The 19310-nt window shown below is 42.5% G+C and overlaps 1 protein-coding gene across 21 annotated transcripts in view; it reads left to right on the top strand.

The window, feature by feature from the left end:
* Positions 1–19310, top strand: part of tjp1a (tight junction protein 1a) — a 184794-nt gene that overhangs the window by 28664 nt on the left and 136820 nt on the right. For all 21 annotated transcript variants that reach the window (XM_090238485.1, XM_090238488.1, XM_090238471.1 and 18 more), the window contains one exon: positions 8362–8665. In XM_090238485.1, coding sequence (XP_090094611.1) covers positions 8362–8665 — 304 coding nt within the window. The remainder of the gene's footprint in view (positions 1–8361; positions 8666–19310) is intronic.

Genomic DNA, 19310 nt, shown 5'->3' on the forward strand with positions numbered 1-19310 from the left:
CAAAGTAGGGTGCTCTGGGTGGAGCCAACACTGACCACATTAAAAAGGATAGGGGGATGGCTGTTAATATACACTTAGTGTACAAAACATGAAGAACTGCTCTTTTCATGACAGACTGACCAGGTGAATCTTGGTGAAATATATGATCCCTTAACAATGTCACTTGCTAAATCCACTTCAATCAGTTTAGATGAAGGGGAGGAAACATGTTAAGCATTGATATAGTTGAGACATGGATTATGTATGTGTGCCATTCAGAGGGTGAATGGGCAAAACAAAAGATTTAAGTGCCTTTGAACAGGGTATGGTAGTAGGTGCCAGGCACATCTGTTTGTGTCAAGAACTGCAACGCTGCTGTTTTTTTTCACGCTCAACAGTTTCCTGTGTGTATCAAGAATGGTCCACCATCCAAAGGACATCCAGCCAACTTGACACAACTGTGGAAATTGGAGTCAACATGGGCCAGTATCCCTGTGGAATGCTTTCGACACCTTGTAGAGTCCATTCCCCAATTTAATCTGTTCTGAGGGCATAAGGGGGTGGTGTTCCTAATGTTTGGTAAACTCAGTGTACCCCAGTGGTGGTCAGTGCCGTTTAAGATGAGGGAGGATGATTATTTTTTAATGAGCGTGGTCTTATTTCTATTACAGCATATTGGATGACTGTCATTCATATTCCATTCACCCAGTTCAATGTAACAGCAATAGGTTTAGGCTACATGATACTCAAATTTTCCCAATACCCATCATGAGGTTGCTACAACCTAGTCTATGAAGGAAAGTTTACAACGTATGTGCACACAGGTCGAGAGACCTGACACACATCACCTGACATGATTCTGATCTCTCTGTCACTGTCTTTTTCGCCCCCCCCACCTTTCTCTCTCTCTCTCTCTCTCTCTCTCTCTCTCTCTCTCTCTCTCTCTCTCTCTCTCTCTCTCTGTCATTCATTTATCAGATTAATACATTCACTGAATTTGTGTAGTTGATTCCAAAAAACAGTAGTTTTCCCTTCACACACAGACCAATGGTGCATTAATTCAGCAAGCACTGAGCCTGTTTTCGGGGCCTTCGTGACCTCACGGTATTGTAGCTGCAGTAATTGCTCCTATAAAAGCCTGGCTGGAGGAGCAATGACAACAAGACCTATCAGACATTTATCCCCTCCAGGAAGATACAGACGTGGAGAAGCATGACTGTTAACATCTGTGAGTCAGTAAGATGCTCCCGGCCAGAATGACTCATGCCTGTCATGAAGACTCGCAGGAGGCCGACAAGATGGAATCTGTCACCACGCCACAAACACCGGAGGACATGACAAACTAGCTAACCCCATGTACCTTTCCCATTTGAACTTGGTAATGTCCTCTACACTGGGCGTTTTATATTTCTCTTTTAGGAACTATATCCAGCTTTCGCAAAGTGAATACATCACGAGTCTAGGAAGTATGACAAGGTTACTCAACTACCCTACTTTTTGTTTATTTCTAGAAAGAAACAGAAGCATTTTACTGGAGTTAGCTCACATTCAGTGAGATGCCCTGCGGCTCTCACCTTGCCGGTTAGGGTTAAGGAAGGCTTTTTCCTCGCCTCAGTGCAGTCCATGGACAGATCCCCCATCACCCAGATGCTGAGCAGATGTTCCTGCCCTACTGTTAATTTATTACCCTTACATTCCGTTTACACACTGTTTGTCAGAACCTAGTGTCAACCTGGACTTGGGTTAATACACTTTACACTCCATTACCAGACATAACGCCAAGCTGTGCTTTTATTGTAAGTGTTTCACCCTCTCTAATAAGTAGGATCTACTGCACGTGGAGAAGTGATCAGGAAAGATGAGGCGTGTGACTGTGTTGATAGTGGGTCTTTATGTGCCTCTCCACAGGGGTCACCACAGTGTTCGGATGTGACCGTTGGCCTGTCATGTTAGATACATGTCTTAAGGCCTAATCTGTCTATCCATCTGTCAGAGTTGTCTAGCCTACCTAATCAGGGTGGCGAACCCTCCGATCCCACCTGCCTGCCCGCCTTTCTCCTGGTCACCTCATGCACTCAGAGTTTAAATAACGCCTGCTGTTTTTTTATTCCCCTATTATATTTTCCAAGGATGTCCACTTGGTTTAATATGCTTTGCTTTGTTTTGGCCCTTTCATTTTTTTTTACGCATCATGACGTTGTTAATCTCAGGGATGCAAATGGGATGCAGCAAAATGCCTCTCTAGTCATCCCACGCTCCAGGAGGGATGAAGCCTGTAGTGGATGAGTAATGTGTTGTAGTGGTGGAGCTCAGGGGATGTTAGGTCCGGCCAGGCTTAGCCAGGAGAGCCTATAGTAGACCACGTGCTGACCGTACTGTCCTTCAGTCCCTCTCAGGCTCACAGGATGAAACATAGGCCTCTTCTGTGCAGTGCAGTGAGTTTCTGTAATGGCCCAGATACAGTTATTGATGTGTCTGCTGTGTTCTTTCTTCCTCCTCCAACAGAAAAGCCTGAGACAGAGGAATCAGACGCATGCTCTGGCCTTTGTTGTCTCGGTTAAGTCCAGACGATTGTTCTGCAGGGTGCACACTGTGTGAGGAACTGTCATAACTAAATACTTCAGAGGTACTTAAACATTGTAATGCTGAAGGCCCTAGTCCTTTCCATTGGATTTAGACACAATGGCTGTACTGCAAGCTAGCTTTGATCCTAACTCTTGAGCATTTTAAACGTTGAATAGCTTTTATAAAAAATGCAACAGAACTATTGTGCTTTGATTATGGAGCTGTATGCTGAAGTAAGCTTGTCCTACAAGGGACAACACTTTCTGATACTCCATGCGTAGACTCTGAACAGGGAGTTGATGGTTGAATGTTTTATATATAGACCACAGAAACTAGAGACGCGTTTGTTCCTTTCATGTTTCGGATTTGTGTAGTGACAATCCAGTCTCTTTTGAATGTGTTTGGTAGACAGCTGAGAACAATTTCAACTGCAAAGACTTTCTCATATGAAGGTCAACGGAAGGTTACATAAGACCTAAGGATATGTTTGATGATCATCAGCACAATGATTAAATTAAGTCTACTGATCCCACATCTGAATCATAGAGCTAGTCTGGACCCAGTAGCTAATAGTAGTAACTGTAGAGCAGGGGTGTCAAACTCGATCTACGGAGCGCTGAGTGTCTCTGCAAATTCACATTGACAGGTCTATAACACACCTTTCTTTCTCATTGCACGCAAGTCTAAGAAGCGGTAGACATGTTTTGTGTGCTCTATTTCTATGCTTCCCTTGCTTAAAGTTGCAATATGTTACTTTTTGGGCGAACCCACCAAATTCACATAGAAATGTGAGTTATAGATATGTAATTGAAAGCAAGTCTAAAAAGCAGTAGATCTGTTACGTGTGTGCTATTTCTATGCTTCCCGTTCAAAAGTTTTGTTTTTGCATCTTTTGGTTTTGTACACCAGCTCAAAACAGTTGAAAATGTAATATTTTTGGTTATGGAAAATATATTTCACAGTGGTTTAGATGATACAATGATTCTCTACACTACACTTACTTGTTTTGTCTTGTAAACTATTCGAATTCTAGCAACCAGGAAATGGCGGAGCCATTTCTGCGTAGTGCATCCTTAAGCACTAGACAACCAGGTAAGAGGAGTTCCTTGCTAATTAGTGACCTTAATTCATCAATCAAGGACAAGGGAGGAGCGAATACCCGCAGACACTCGGCCCTCCTTGGAATGAGTTTGACACTTGTGCTGTAGGGTGTATGTATCAGTCAGTGTGCTAGATGTGATGCTGTGTTGCTCTGTACCATTCAGCCCCACAGCACATTTGTTTTACTTCCTATGTTCCAAGGTCAAGGACTTCTAGCACTGCTGTCAGGTATCAGTTTTCACTGACTACCCAGATAGGCCATGTTGATGATGTAAAATAGGCTTTTCTAATGTCCACTTACTGCATCATGTCAAATCTAAGCATCCATATTGTTTTTGATAATTAGTTCACCTTGTTGACACTGATTATATTAAATTTTGTATCTGGCATCAAAGACGTATAGGTCGTCATTATTATGACTACTAATGTACCAGTGCTTCCAAAACACCTACTGTCCTATTTGAGTGAATGGACAAGCTGGGTATGACGTGGACTGCGTGGTGAGGACAGTGGATTTAAACTGCTGCATTTCAAAACCATTAGCGCTATTGCGGTGATGACATAACTCTATCCATGTCTTTTAAAATGCGTCAATGCTGAATCAGAGATGATCCATAATAGATGTTTAGGAGCGAAAGCTCTGGTATGTCGTAATGTTATGTGTTCACTACCCAGTATAAGCAACCTGGTCTCAAAGCATACCGTATTATTCTGTACAGAAATCCGAGAGACTACAGTTAGTATGATATGTTACAAATTACAATTCGTATTATATGTTACGAATTTCTAAAATGTATGATGTGTTACAAATTCTAACTAGGTGGCTAACATTAGCTAGCTGACTAATGTTAGTTAGGCTAGGGGTAAGGGTTAAGTTTAGGAGTTAGGTTAACTTCTTACGGCTGAAATCCCGTTAACGGGATCGATTTGACAACAGTCAGTGAAAGTGCAGGGCTCAAAATTCAAACAACAGAAATCTCATAGGTTAAATTCCTCAAACATACAAGTATTATACACCATTTTAAAGATAAACTCTTTGTTAATCCCACCACAGTGTCCAATTTCAAAAAGGCTTCACGCAGAAAGCATACCATGCGATTATGTTAGGTCAGTGCCTAGTCACAGAAAAACACAGCCATTTTTCCAGCCAAGGAGAGGAGTCACAAAAAGCAGAAATAGAGATAAAATGAATCACTAACCTTTGATGATCTTCATCAGATGACACTCATAGGACTTCATGTTATACAATACATGTATGTTTTGTTCGATAAAGTTCATATTTATATCCAAAAATCTCAGTTTACATTGGCGCGTTATGTTCAGTAATGTTTTGCTTCCAAAACATCTGGTGATTTTGCAGAGAGCCACATCAATTTACAGAAATACTCATCATAAATGTTGATGAAAATACAAGTGTTATACATGGTATTAAAGATATACTTCTCCTTAATGCAACCGCTGTGTCAGATTTCAAAAAAGCTTTGCGGAAAAAGCACACCATGTAATAATCTGAGTACAGCGTTCAGGCACAAAAACAAGCCATACAGATACTGTTGTGGAGTCAACAGAAGTCAGAAATAGCATTATAAATATTAACTTACCTTTGATGATCTTCATCGGAATGCACTCCCAGGAATCCCAGTCCCACAATAAATGTTTTTTTTTCTCGATAGTCCATCATTTATGTCCAAATACCTCCTTTTTGTTTGCGCGTTTAGTTCACAAATCCAAATTCACGAGGTGCAGGCACTTAGTCCAGACAAAGTCAAAAACGTTATATAATTCACACTGTATTTTGGATAGGCAAAGAGTTGAAAACCTACAAACCTCAGATTTCCCACTTCCTGGTTGGATTTTTTTTCAGGTTTTGTCCTGACATATGAGTTCTGTTATACTCACAGACATAATTTAAACAGTTTTAGAAACTTCAGAGTGTATATCATGTATATCTTTGCTCCTGGGCCTGAGTAGCAGGCAGTTTACTCTGGGCACCTTATTCATCCAAGCTACTCAATACTGCCCCCCAGCCATAAGAAGTTAAAGGGTTAGTTAAAGGGTTAGCTAAAAGGGTAAATTAGGGGAAAGGTTAGCTCACATGCAAAGTAGCTAAAAATTAGTAAGTATTAAAAAGTTGCTAAAAAAAAGTTGCTAATTTGTCCGTGATGAGATTCTAACTTGCAACCTTTTGGTTGCTAGACGGTTGCTAGACGCCCATCAATCCACCCAGACCAACCACCCTACGTTCGTCTTTGCCTTAATTAAGTAACCTTCTGTCTTATGTAACCATACCAAACGTAGCACATCATACTAACTTGAGTATCCCGGATTTACATTTACTATGTTACGTCTAGTTTACCAGACCAGGCTGGTACAGACGTGTGTATCAAGAACCATGCTAAGGTTGTCAGTAAAACGCAGGGATGACCTCTTCAGTCCTCTGCAGTAAGGGAGATTCTCTATTTCTGGACAAATCTTCATGTAATATTCATAAACTTCACCTCTTGCAAGAGTTACTGCTTACATTTTTCTTTTCTTTTTTCTTTTCTTAAAGTTTATGCATTGTTTGTTGTAAGGGTACGCAAGGGATAGGACAAACAGTTTTTGAGTCTAAGCTGCTCACAAATCTACTGCCTTTCTCCACAACAGCAAGGAAAGCAGTCCATATTTGCACATACGGCAAGTTTATTTCTGTTTCGTTAGAAAGCAAAGTTTCCAAAGTATTCACTCTCACAAGGACTCTTCTGTGTGCTTTAGTTTCATGTAGATGGGTTAGTAGAGTGCACCACATAGAGCTTCTGCATGGTCCCTCTGCATGGGCCAGTTGACCCAGAGGTACTGTACCATGATCAGTGCTCCATCCATAGCCTGTATCAGAGCAGAGAGAGAGCACAGCTACAGTGCCATACCATCCATCTGAATGCAAGTCTTTCATTCTTAGAAATTCACTCCAGAACCCCACAGGGCTTTCTACTCTGCCACTCGGCTGCATGAATGGAATCCCCTCTTCACAGCTGCTATTAACAGTAAGACTCTGGGATTGTGGTTGTCAGAGGCTCCTCCAGATTGTGTGTGTGTGTGTGTGTGTGTGTGTGTGTGTGTGTGTGTGTGTGTGTGTGTGAGAGAGAGAGAGAGAGACAGAGAGCACTCTGGTAGCTTTGAAAGTAAATCCCTGGTGTGCGTGGGCTGGGTTGGTCAGTCGCGGACGAGTGAAGAGGTCATGGGAGAGAAGCCCAGGCAGCTTCCAGCCTCTACATCAGGGCTGCTGCCCATCAGCCATCATCACGGGGCCAGAGCAGGGAATGTGATGCCAGGCAGGGCACTGAGGGGAGGCAGTCCCCAGGCTTGTCCTAGAGGTTTTTGGTTTTGGGAGCCGGTAACTTCAGTGCCAGTGAATACATCAGGATGTGTATGGCCCTATCACGAATCAACAGAGATAAAACTGGTCTCTGTTCTCTTATCTTGCATCTGTTCTGAATCTGTTGAGACACAGTCAGTGGTACCAACATATAGAAGGCACTTATAGACATGCAGCAGTGGTCTTATGCTCTGTTTGATGCTCATCGTTTTATTTGAATTCAAAGTAAAGCATGTTTCTTCTTGTGAGAAGCTTTGTTGCATTGTGAATAAATGGTGACAACAGAAAACTCAAAAGTGATCACAGAAGATTCCGATTCGACCCTGTCTTGTTGTCTTTATAGAATCACCTCTCAATAGACCCCTTTCACGATCCATACCATTTACTGCTCTTAAAAGTAAAGGAGATGTGTATCGGTGCAGCCCTGAGGTCTAACTTTCTGCAGGTCGAAAGTGCTTACCAGACATTCCGTGACATTACTTGAATAAGTAATCAGCTTGCAGAAAGGAGGGCTGGGTAGTCAGCACTATTGTATTGCAGTAATGTCACTAAAGCACTCTATACCCAGAGCTCTAGTGCTTCTGCTGCTGTTGCTGCAGCCGTAGTTGGAGCCATTTCAAAAACGTTTACAAAGCTTTTACAAACCTTTAGGAGCTTAATCGTGATTTCCCTACAATCTTTGACACAGAGTTCTACCACTTCCTCTCTCGCCTCCTCACAGCTTTCACATCGCTTGTTTTGATTCTTAAACTCGGAGGGCTATAGCAGTTTTAGGCTGTTTGACAGTGGGACCGGATATGAGTATAAAGGTTATAGTTTTCCCCCAAGCAGCAGCAGCCGCATAAATGATCCGCTGTGACAGAATAGCCTCCAGAAGCCCCGATCCTCTCCAACATCTGGATTCCCGCAGGCTGGGGGTCTGTGGGGGGGATGAGTGTAGCCTTGGGCCTTGGCGGTTCTGTTCAGCTAGCGGTTCTCTTTAGAGGGAGAGTGTGGCGGTGCATGGTAGAGCCTAGCGTTGGCTGAATAATGGAGGAGTAGGAAGGATGCTCCATACCTCAGTCCCCCGGGGGCCACATGACATTACACCCAATTATGCACACTTGCCTTGAATGCAATCCAACCCAACAGGGAAAAATGTTCTTTAAAGAAATGAAGAGAAAAGAGAAAAAAATGTTTTGATCTATCCTGTATTCAGCTGAGTATCCGCTGTCTCTTACCTCAGTTCATCCTGTGCTGCTAGCGTTGAGCTTTGTCCCTCCATTTTGAATGTGTGTGGTGTGGTGGTAATTTTGTATGTATGTACTGTATGTTAACGCAAATGTGGTGTCTCTGTCCCTCTGTCTCCCTCTGTGTTCCAGGGTGACTCCCACAGATGGATTGTCAGGGATAGGTGCCACAGGGATAGGCACCGCTGCTTCGTCTGCTGCCATTACGGAAGCTCAGGATTCAGCAGAAGCAGCTGCAGAAGATGCTGCCGCTGCTCGTGCCGCTGCTCGTGCAGGTGCTATGTGTGGTTCTGGTGCTATAGGAGGATGCAGTGTAATGTTTGCCACCTCCACACTCTCGCTGCCCATGACCCAGGGCAAGCCCTCCCTCCGCAGGATCAAGGGCCGAATTCACCGCAGCAAGAGCCTGGACAGCATAGACCTGCTCGACTCCAATGTAAGTTCTAAACGGACTAAAATGTGTGTGTGGTGGTGTGTGTATGTGTGCGCATGTTTGCGTGTGCATATGCATGCATTCTTTCTAATGACAGTTTTCTGAGGACATGAGGATATGTCACCCTCAATTTTTCAGCGGCCTTTCTAACTCATAATATACATTATCGTAATGCTGCTTAAATGCTATTCTCTAAACCCCCTGCAGTCAAATTCTGAATGTTAGGTCATGAATCTAAACAAACTCTTTAATATTATCAAAGGCATTGAAGAGACGATTTAAAAGTGAAATGGCTTTACTCTTTTCCCTGCCAAAATAGCAAACATGATGACTGTCTTTGCTGTACAAATGGGCTTTTCAGTTCATATAAGTGCCTACACGTAAGTTCAAGTAAGTGCTTACAAGGGAATATAAATAGGGGTGTGTTATTAAACTAAATCATGAATATTGTTACGTAACTTCCTGTTTATCTGGGGACAAATAGTACATTCTTCACGAACAGCAAATTAAGTTGATATTTTGCCCCTTTTTAAAATAATCGTAGATAGGGCCTACTACCTTTTAACTTTTAGGAAAGATAAAACCACTAGCTAGCTGCATTATTGGGATCCCTTAGGGAGATGGTATTCTAATGGAGTGTGGTGTAAAGCAAAGCTTTGATCTCTGTCCTTATACATGAAAAGCAGTTGCTATTTGAACCTCTTCCCTTACCGATACAGGCTGAACTGATTTCTATAGGCTCTACAGACATATAGACATATATCTCACTGAAAATTGGATTCCAAAACATGCATACTGCTTGCAAAAAGGCACTAAAGGAAAACTGCAAAACTTGTGGCAAAGAAATGAACATTATGTCCTGAATACAAAGCATTATGTTTGGGGCAAATCCAACACAACCTATCACTGAGTAACACTCTTAATATTTTCAAGCACGGTGGTGGCTGCTTCATGTTATGTGCATGCTTGTCATCAGTAAGGACTAGGGAGGTTTTTATGATAAAAAAAGAATAGAGCTAAGCACAGGCAAAATCCTAGAGAAGTCTGCTTTCCAACAGACACTGGGTATCACGTTTCAAGGTAAGACACAGATGCAGACAACGTCGGCTAAACAACAGTTTATTAATCCAACAGGGGCAGGCAAAAGACAGGTCAAGGGCAGGCAGGGGTCAGTAATCCAGATAGGTGGGGCAAAGGTACAGGATGGCAGGCAGGCTCAGGGTCAGGGTAGGCAGAGGTCAGTAATCCAGATAGGTGGGGCAAAGATACAGGATGGCAGGCAGGCTCAGGGTAGGCAGAAAAGGTCAAAACCGGGAAAACAACTAGAAAACAGGAACAATTGAGAGACAGGAACTGAGGGAAAGCGCTGGTAGGCTTGACGAAGCAAAACCAACTGGCAACAGACAAACAGAGAACACAGGTATAAATACACAGAGGATAATGGGGAAGATGGGCAACACCAGGGGGGTGGAGACAATCACAAAGACAGGTGAAACAGATCAGGGTGTGACTCTGAGAGACAAATTCATCTTTCAGCAGGTTAATAACCTAAAACATAAGGCCAAATATACATTTGATTTGATTACCAAGACGACATTGAATGTTCCTGAGCGGCCTAGTTAGAGTTTGACTTAAATTGGCATGAAAATCGATGGAAAGACCAACTTGACAGAGTTTGGAGAATTTAAAAAAGCTCTTAGAGAGTTGTAATCTCTGCCAAAGATCATTTCAACATGTATTGATTCATGGGTGTGAATACTTATGTAAATGAGATATTTCTGTATTTCATTTTCAATATATTTGCCAAAAGGTTCTTAAAACATGTTTTTAATTAGTCATTATGGGGTATTGTGTGTAGATGGGTGAGAACATCTATTTTATCCATTTTGAATTCATGCTTCAACAAAATGTGGAATAAAGTGCCTTGCAAAAGTATTCATCCCCCTTGGTGTTTTTCCTATTTTTTTGCATTACAACCTGTAATTTAAATAGATTTTTATTTGGATTTCATGTAATGGACATACACAAAATAGTCCAAATTGTTGAAGTGAAAAAAATTACTTGTTTAAAAAAATTCAAAAAAATTGTAAAGTATGTATTCACCCCCTTTGCTATGAAGCCCCCAAACAAGATCTGGAAACAACCAATTACCTTCACAAGTCACATAATTTGTTAAATAAAGTCCACCTGTTTGCAATCTAAATGTCACATGATCTGTCATATGATCTCAGTATATATACACCTGTTCTGAAAGGCCCCAGAGTCTGCAACACCACTAAGCAAGGGATACCACCAAGCAGGCGGGACCATGAAGACCAAGGAGCTCTCCAAACAGGTCAGGGACAAAGTTGTGGAGAAGTACAGATCAGGGTTGGGTTATAAAAAAATATCCTGATACTTTGAACATCCAACAGAGCACCATTAAATCCATTATTAAAAAATGGAAAGAATATGGCACCACAACAAACCTGTCAAGAGAGGGCCACCCACCAAAATTCACGGACCGGGCAAGCAGGGCCTTAATCAGAGAGGCAACAAAGAGACCAAAGATAACCCCGAAGGAGCTGCAAAGCTCCACAGCAGAGATTGGAGTATTTATCCATAGGACTACTTTAAGCTGTATACTCCACAGAGCTGGACTTTAAGGAAGAGTGGCCAGAAAAAAAGCCATTGCTTAAAGAAAAAAAATAAGCAGACAGGTTTGTGGTTTGCCAAAAGGCATGTGGGAGACTCCCGAAACATATGGAAGAAGCTACTCTGGTCAGATGAGACTAAAATGTAGCTTTTTGGCAATTAAGGAAAACGCTATGTCTTGCTCAAACCCAACACCTTGGGAACATCATGGTGGTGGCAGCATCATGCTGTGGGTATGTTTTTCATCTGCAGGGACTGGGAAACTGGTCAGAATTGAAGGAATGATGGATGACGTTAATAAATACAGGGAAATTATTGAGGGAAACCTTTTTCAGTTTTCCAGAGATTTGAGACTGGGATGGAGGTTCACCTTCCAGCAGGACAATGACTCTAAGCATACTGCTAAAGCAACACTCGAGTGGTTTAAGGGGAAACATTTAAATGTCTTGGAATGGCCCAGTCAAAGCCCAGACCTCAATCCAATGGAGAATCTGGGGTATGACTTAAAGATTGCTGTACACCAGCGGAACCCATCCAACTTGAAGGAGCTGGAGCAGTTTCTCCTTGCAAAAATCCCAGTGGGCTAGATGTGCCAAGCTTATAGAGACATACCCCAAGAGACTTGCAGCTGTAATTGCTGCAAAAGGTGGCTCTACAAAGTATTGACTTTGGGGTTGTGAATAGTTATGCAGGCTCAAGTTTTCAGTTTTTTTGTCTTATTTCTTGTTTGTTTCACAAAAAAAAAATGTTTTTGAATTTGACCCCTTTTTCTCCCCAATTTCGTGGTATCCAAATGTTGTAGTAGCTACTATCTTGTCTCATCGCTACAACTCCCGTACGGGCTCGGGAGAGACGAAGGTTGAAAGTCATGCATCCTCCGATACACAACCCAACCAAGCCGCACTGCTTCTTAACACAGCACGCATCCAACCCGGAAGCCAGCCGCACCAATGCGCCGGAGGAAACACAGTGCACCTGGCCACCTTGGTTAGCGCACACTGCGCCCAGCCCGCCACAGGAGTCGCTGGTGCGCGATGAGACAAGGACACCCCTACCGACCAAGCGCGACGCTAGGCCAATTGTGCGTCGCCCCATGGACCTCCCGGTCGCGGCCGGTTGAGACAGAGCCTGGGCGCGAACCCAGGGACTCTAATGGCACAGCTGGCGCTGCAGTACAGCGCCCTTAACCACTGCGCCAGGCCCAATAAAAAAAATATTTTGCATTTTCAAAGTGGTAGGCATTTTGTGTAAATCAAATGATACAAACCCCAAAAAATCCATTTTAATTCCAGGTTGTAAGGCAACAAAATAGGAAAAAATGCCACGGGGGGTGAATACTTTTGCAAGCCACTGTAAGTCAAGGGGTGTGAATACTTCCTGAAGGCACTGTATGTTGTTATTATGTGGCTTCCCTCAGAGATGGCACACCGGTTATACTAGAAAGCTTGTATGGAAGGGGAATCAGTGCAATGTAGCCTTGGTAATCATTCTCAGCGACACACACACACACACACACACTGCCAGAACACCTTCACTTATGCAATATGTGACTTCTGTCAGTTCAGCATTGAGTTCTGTGAAACCCCAAGCATTCCATATGTCCCTGACTGACTGAGTGAGTGATTTATTCTTCTAAAAAGAGTAATCTGATAAATAGTAAGCTGCTTGAATCAAGCTCTAAAAACCATGACAACCCTGGTATTCTGCTGTAGCTGAGAGCAGCTTGGCTTGGCTGGCAGTGGGTTTCTCCTCTCTGGTCATCTCATATGAATTGCTCTGAATGGGGAGAGGGGGATGGGTGTCGGAAAAGCAACCACCGGTTTATGAAGTGAGAGCATGCCAACTTGCCACTAATGCACAATAAGACTGCTTTTTAGGGCCACTGGAACACACAGGACATTTCATGCATTAAAACAGCCAGCTCTCTTACATAGCCAACATTTTGTAACATTCACCTTACATAAATACACACAGATTTGCACTTGCTTTAGACACCTGTCATGAGACATCTTGTGTTTACTGCACCACCCTCACTAGAATCCCATTGATACCAACACAGACTCAGACATTACCCAGTGGAAGAGGAGCTGAAACTAACAGCTGTATCTGCTTATTTTGTGTTTTTGATGAGGATGTCATTGGGAGATCATGTATTTTGGTAAGGGCTCATCATTCGGCAACTCCACAGCAGCCGGCCTGTCCTCATGTGTCTGGGTAGGGGCTCATTATTCGCCACCTACACAGCAGCCGGCCTGTCTTCTGTGCATGAGAGGGACTCATTATGACTAAATTTAGAAAAGCACCATTTGCATTTTACAGAAGTTAATCCATTATTGATGTGGTGGAGCTGGAGGTGGCAGTAATGGACCAGCTGTTGGCCTAGGTGGCACAGAGCAGCATGGCTATCCTGAGTGGATACACATTCATGCTCTCACTCACACACATAATGTTAGTTTTTCACTGTTTTTCAGAACAGACAACTAGTCAAAGCTCTAAACAAGTTTATTCAAACTAAGTTTATTCACCCAATGGGTCAAACAGCTGAAAGACAAAGCCATGTTTCCACCAGCACAATTATTTATTCTCCTCCTTGCACATTTAGACAGCCAATACATATTTGTTGTAGTCAGGAAGCTAAGTGATGTGTGTAATAAAGCTATTTCTTCTCCCTTCATCTGACCTGACCTCGGCCCACATTCCTCACCAATCCACAGCTATCCAACCTTATCAGTGACCGCAACCAAGTGATTGCCTTTTCCCTCACTTAGTAACTTTCCAGACCCATACTTCTTATCCAACCTCCATTGACCCCACCATATACATTCCTCATACATGTAATCAGTCATTTCTAGTATAGCAAGCTACAATCCAGCAATACACTCACACTAGTGTTGAACGTTATACCGAAACTTCTGTGCTTTCTTTCGATTCTAGAACATGAAAAACAATTTGGTACTAGAATTTTTGTTACTTTCGGTACTTCTGTCAAACGTCTCACGCCGTTTACTGATTGAGAGCGTATCAAGTCTGTCTGTCAGCGCAGCCGATGTCACCATAGCGCGAGAGACCCGTGCCTGGTCAACTTCCTCATTGCTAGCTCTAGCCTGCCATGAAGAACCACTGAACTCACAGGGAGTCTGGGCTGCATCACCACTTATGCTGTACAGATGTTAACACACTTGAATAATGTGACACGGTCGAAATGTTGAAACTGCTAATTACTGTTCCTCTAAACAATGTCCAGTACAGGCTAGAACACCACAATGCAAGAAGATACCGGTAGCTTCCAGCTTTGTAGGCTAAATGTCCTCGCTAGCTTACAGGTGAAGCCAACATCAATTCACTAGAGTACCTTGTTTGTGATTATATGCAAACCATAACGCAAAAATATAGCTCATTACAAAGCTGATTGTCACCACAAACTGTATTCATTCACTTAGTCTCCCCCAACCTCACTTCTCTCCCAGTCTAGATTATCTTTGCTCAAGCCTTGAACAGACTGTGATTGACGTCATGGGTCTTAAAGAGATTGCTTCTTCTATGCTAACGTTGTTGATCAGATTGTCTTTCATCTGTAGCCTCATGAAATCAGCAAAACAAGATCAGTAATTCAATGCATGCACACACTCCTATTCAATATGCATTCACCTGAATTGTGAATAGACCTACAGTAGGCTACATCTTGAGTTACCCATATTATCAATAGATTTACCATTCAAATAAATGATTACCATTATGTTGTTATGTAGTAGATTGCTAAAAAAAAAAACAGTGTTGAATTGATTGTATGATTGTTTAATTGATTAATTAATGCATACATTCAAAATCTCAATTTCAGATGTAATGGTATTGAACTCAAAAGATCTGTCTGGATCAAGTGCCATTCTGTGATTTTTGACTAATACGCCTTCTTTTTTTGCTGTGGTATCGTTTTGGTATTAAGTATCGTGATGGTATCGAGTATTGTGATACTAAACCTGGTATCAGTATCGAAGTCAAAATTAATAGTGCTATTAATGCTGTAATTTCATATAGACCTACAGTTTTAACGTCTGAAGTTAATTTTGAAAAAAAAAAAAAAAGAGTCTGAGTGAGTGAGTTTTCCCCAGAGCCTCAATGGCCTTCCTGTTATACCCTGCCAGCCAGCCCCTTGGAGGGTTGCCTATTCTTCAGTAATAAACACAGTACAAGGCCTTTATGTCCGGGTGATTGTATGGCTCCACTGAACACAATTTTGAGGTTTCCTTGACTAGCGATGGGACACCCTTACATTGAAGAAGTGTGTAAAAGGAATACCCACAGGGAACCATTTAAACCACATAACTCTCTATCTCCCTTTTTGTATTCCCTCCCTAGGGGTCGTATGCTCCTCAAATAGGAGGGGAATGTTTCAGATGTTACATGTAATTCAGAGGAAATATCTATTGCTCAAGCTGGAGGAGGAGGTTTTAGCCCAAGGCCTAGCCTGGCTGTCATTTAGGCTGGCAGTCAGTGTTCTTCACTGAAAGATTTGGAGCACCATATCACTATCACAAATGAGATTGTATGAGGAGAGAGCCAAAGAGAGACGTAGAGAGAGAGACGTAGAGAGAGAGACGTAGAGAGAGAGAGAGGTCCACATTTTGTTTACGTTACAGCCTTATTCTAAAATGAATTCAATTGTTTTTTTCCTCATCAATCTACACACAATACCCCATAATGACACAGATTTATAAAAAATAAATAAAATGGAAATATCACATTTGCATAAGAAATCAGACCCTTTACTCACCTTTGGCAGCGATTACAGTCTTGAGTCTTCTTACGTATGACGCTACAAGCTTGGCACACTTGTATTTGGGGAGTTTCTTCCATTCTTCTCTGCAGATCCTCTCAAGCTCTGTCAGTTTGGATGGGGAGCGTCGCTGCACATCTATTTTCAGGTCTCTCCAGAGGTGTTGGATCGGGTTCAAGTCCGGGCTCTGGCTGGGCCAATCAAGGACACTCCTCTTGTCTTGGCTGTGTGCTTAGGGTTTCCCTAGTCTGAAGTCCTGAGTGCTCTGGAGCAGGTTTTCATCAAGGATCTCTTTGTACTTTTCACCGTTCATCTTTACCTTGGTCCTGACTAGTCTCCCACTCCCTGCCACTGAAAAACATCCCCACAGCATGATGCTGCCACCACCATGCTTCACCGTAGAGATGGTTCCAAGTTTCCTCCAGACGTGACACTTGGCATTCAGGCCAAAGAGTTTAATCTTGGTTTCATCAGAACGGAGAGTCTTGTTTCTCATGGTCTGAGAGTCCTTTAGATGCCTTTTGGCAAATTCCAAGCGGGCTGTCACATGCCTTTCACTGAGGAGTAGCTTCCGCCTGGCCACTCTACCATAAAGGCCTGATTGGTGGAGTGCTGCAGAGATGGTTGTCCTTCTGGAAGGTTCTCCCATCTCCACAGAGGAACTCTGGAGCTCTGTCAGAGTGACCATTGGGTTTTTGGTTACCTCCCTGACCAAGGCCCTTCTCCCCCGATTGCTCAGTTTGGCTGGGCGGCCAGCTCTAGGAAGAGTCTTGGTGTTTCCAAACTTCTTCCATTTAAGAATGAGGGAAGCCATTGTGTTCTTGGGGACCTTCAATGCTGCAGAATTGTTTTGGTACCCTTCCCCAGATTTGTGCCTCAACACAATCCTGTCTCAGAGCTCTGACATGAACTGTCAACTGTGGGACCTTATAAGTGTGTGCCTTTCCAAATAATTTCCTATCAATTTAATTTACCCCAGGTGGACTCCAATCAAGTTGTAGAAACAGATGCACCTGAGCTCAAGTCTCATAGCAAAGGGTCTGAATACTTATGTAAATAAGCTATCTGTTTTTATTTTGAATACATTTGCAAAAAATCAAAAAACCTGTTTTCACTTTGTCATTATGGGGTATTGTGTGTAGATTGTTGACAATTTTTTTTTTTTCATTTTAGAATAAGGCTGTAATGTAACAATGTGGAAAAAGTCAAGGGGTCTGAATACTTTCTGAATGCACTGTATATCACATTTGGATTAGATTAAATTTGGATTAGATATTTCTATAGAATGTTCCAGATATGATTTTACTGAATTTACCTGATTCGAGGGATCCGAGATAGAGGGAATGGTAATCACAATGATTCTGTATGATTTCCTATTCAAAGCTGAGTCATCCTTCAATCAGGCTACTCTTCAAAGACACTCAAGAGAAGGTATTCATAATAGTATCTCCACCTCTCCTTCCTCGCTGCATCACTTCATGTTCTCTCCCCATATTTCAATCGCATCCCCTGCCCACCAGGCACTATCCCCTCTCGTTTTCCAACTCAGGACTATCACAATGGCACAGGACAATATGAGACAGTTTTCATTTCACCTCACTGAGTTCATAGCCATTGCATTAGCTTCTTCACATGCAGTCGCCGCATTAGCATCCATTTTCTCCCTCACGTAGCCCAGGACCATTGTAATAGAGGTTTACGAATGGGAGTCAAAAACATGAATAATTGATTAAGAAAATGATCTACTCCATAATGCAGTGTTTTTCTTGCCGTTCTAGTTATTTTTGTAAATGTTAGCTGAGGAGAAAAAACATTTATTTAGTGCTAGAGCCTCCAGAAGTTGAATGCAGTAAGAAGGAGGCAGTTTGGAGATGTAACTCACCTGGGAATGCTGTTATTAATTATTCAGGGAAAACCTATGGCTCCCCCATTTGTCTTCTAATGCAAAGCAGCTGCCAATGTCTGGCAGCCCTGAAGCAGAGAGGATTGATTATATAGAACAATGCCATGGAACTGAAACGGACTCTCCCTGAGACTAATGAGCTGACAGGGGAGATTTGTGATCAGTTTATGACTTCAGGTATACTGTACTTACCTTTGGACAAAGGAGCAGGTTTTCAAGACTCATGAAGGAGGTTGTCGAGAAATGTTCCACATGTCATTGAGCGTTATTGACTTGTCTGTACTGTACACGAAGAGCCTTCATTTTAACCCCAAACATCCACTGCTCCCCGGGCGCCGATGACGTGGACGTTGATTAAGGCAGCCCCCCGCACCTCTCTGATTCAGCAGGGTTGGGTTAAATGCAGAAGACTAATTTAAGTTGAATGCTTTGTTGTGCAACTCTTTTCAGACTCTTCACCTGTGTATGATAATTAGGTGGTACAGTAAACATAGGCAGAGCCCCTTGGTAAACACAGTGTAGTGAGATGACCGATAACTGACTTTGTCTGCAATGATTCTATTCTGCAGGTGATGAAAACTCCCTGCATACTCCAGTGAGAGAGCTAAGCGCAGAGCGAGACAGAGGGGAGAGAGATGAGGAATGGATGATGAATGAGAGGGAGGAGTAGAGGTTATGACATGAATACAGTTTTTGGGGGATGAGAGAAAAAAGGGCTGCAGAGTGTTTCGGAATAGATGGAAGATATTTCCCATGTGTAGGCAGACCCACACACTCATCTTATCACTCTCAACTCCCACATGGCTGGGACTTTGTTTTTAGAAAACAACAGTCAGTGGTAAAAACTGCAATGCATATCAGGGTTAAGGCCTTTCTTACCTCAGAGGAACCATTGGTCTTGAGGGTGCTTGTATGAGTGTACAGACGTGTGCATTCTCTCACTCACTCACTCACTCACTCATATATATATATATATATATATATATATATATATATATATATATACAGTGCCTTGCGAAAGTATTCGGCCCCCTTGAACTTTGCGACCTTTTGCCACATTTCAGGCTTCAAACGTAAAGATATAAAACTGTATTTTTTTGTGAAGAATCAACAACAAGTGGGACACAATCATGAAGTGGAACAACATTTATTGGATATTTCAAACTTCTTTAACAAATCAAAAACTGAAAAATTATTCAGCCCCCTTAAGTTAATACTTTGTAGCGCCACCTTTTGCTGCGATTACAGCTGTAAGTCGCTTGGGGTATGTCTCTATCAGTTTTGCACATCGAGAGACTGAAATGTTTTCCCATTCCTCCTTGCAAAACAGCTCGAGC

This window comes from Oncorhynchus mykiss, chromosome 6, assembly GCF_057628025.1.
Source record: "Oncorhynchus mykiss isolate SJ-2025 chromosome 6, ASM5762802v1, whole genome shotgun sequence".
Lineage (NCBI taxonomy): Eukaryota > Metazoa > Chordata > Actinopteri > Salmoniformes > Salmonidae > Oncorhynchus > Oncorhynchus mykiss.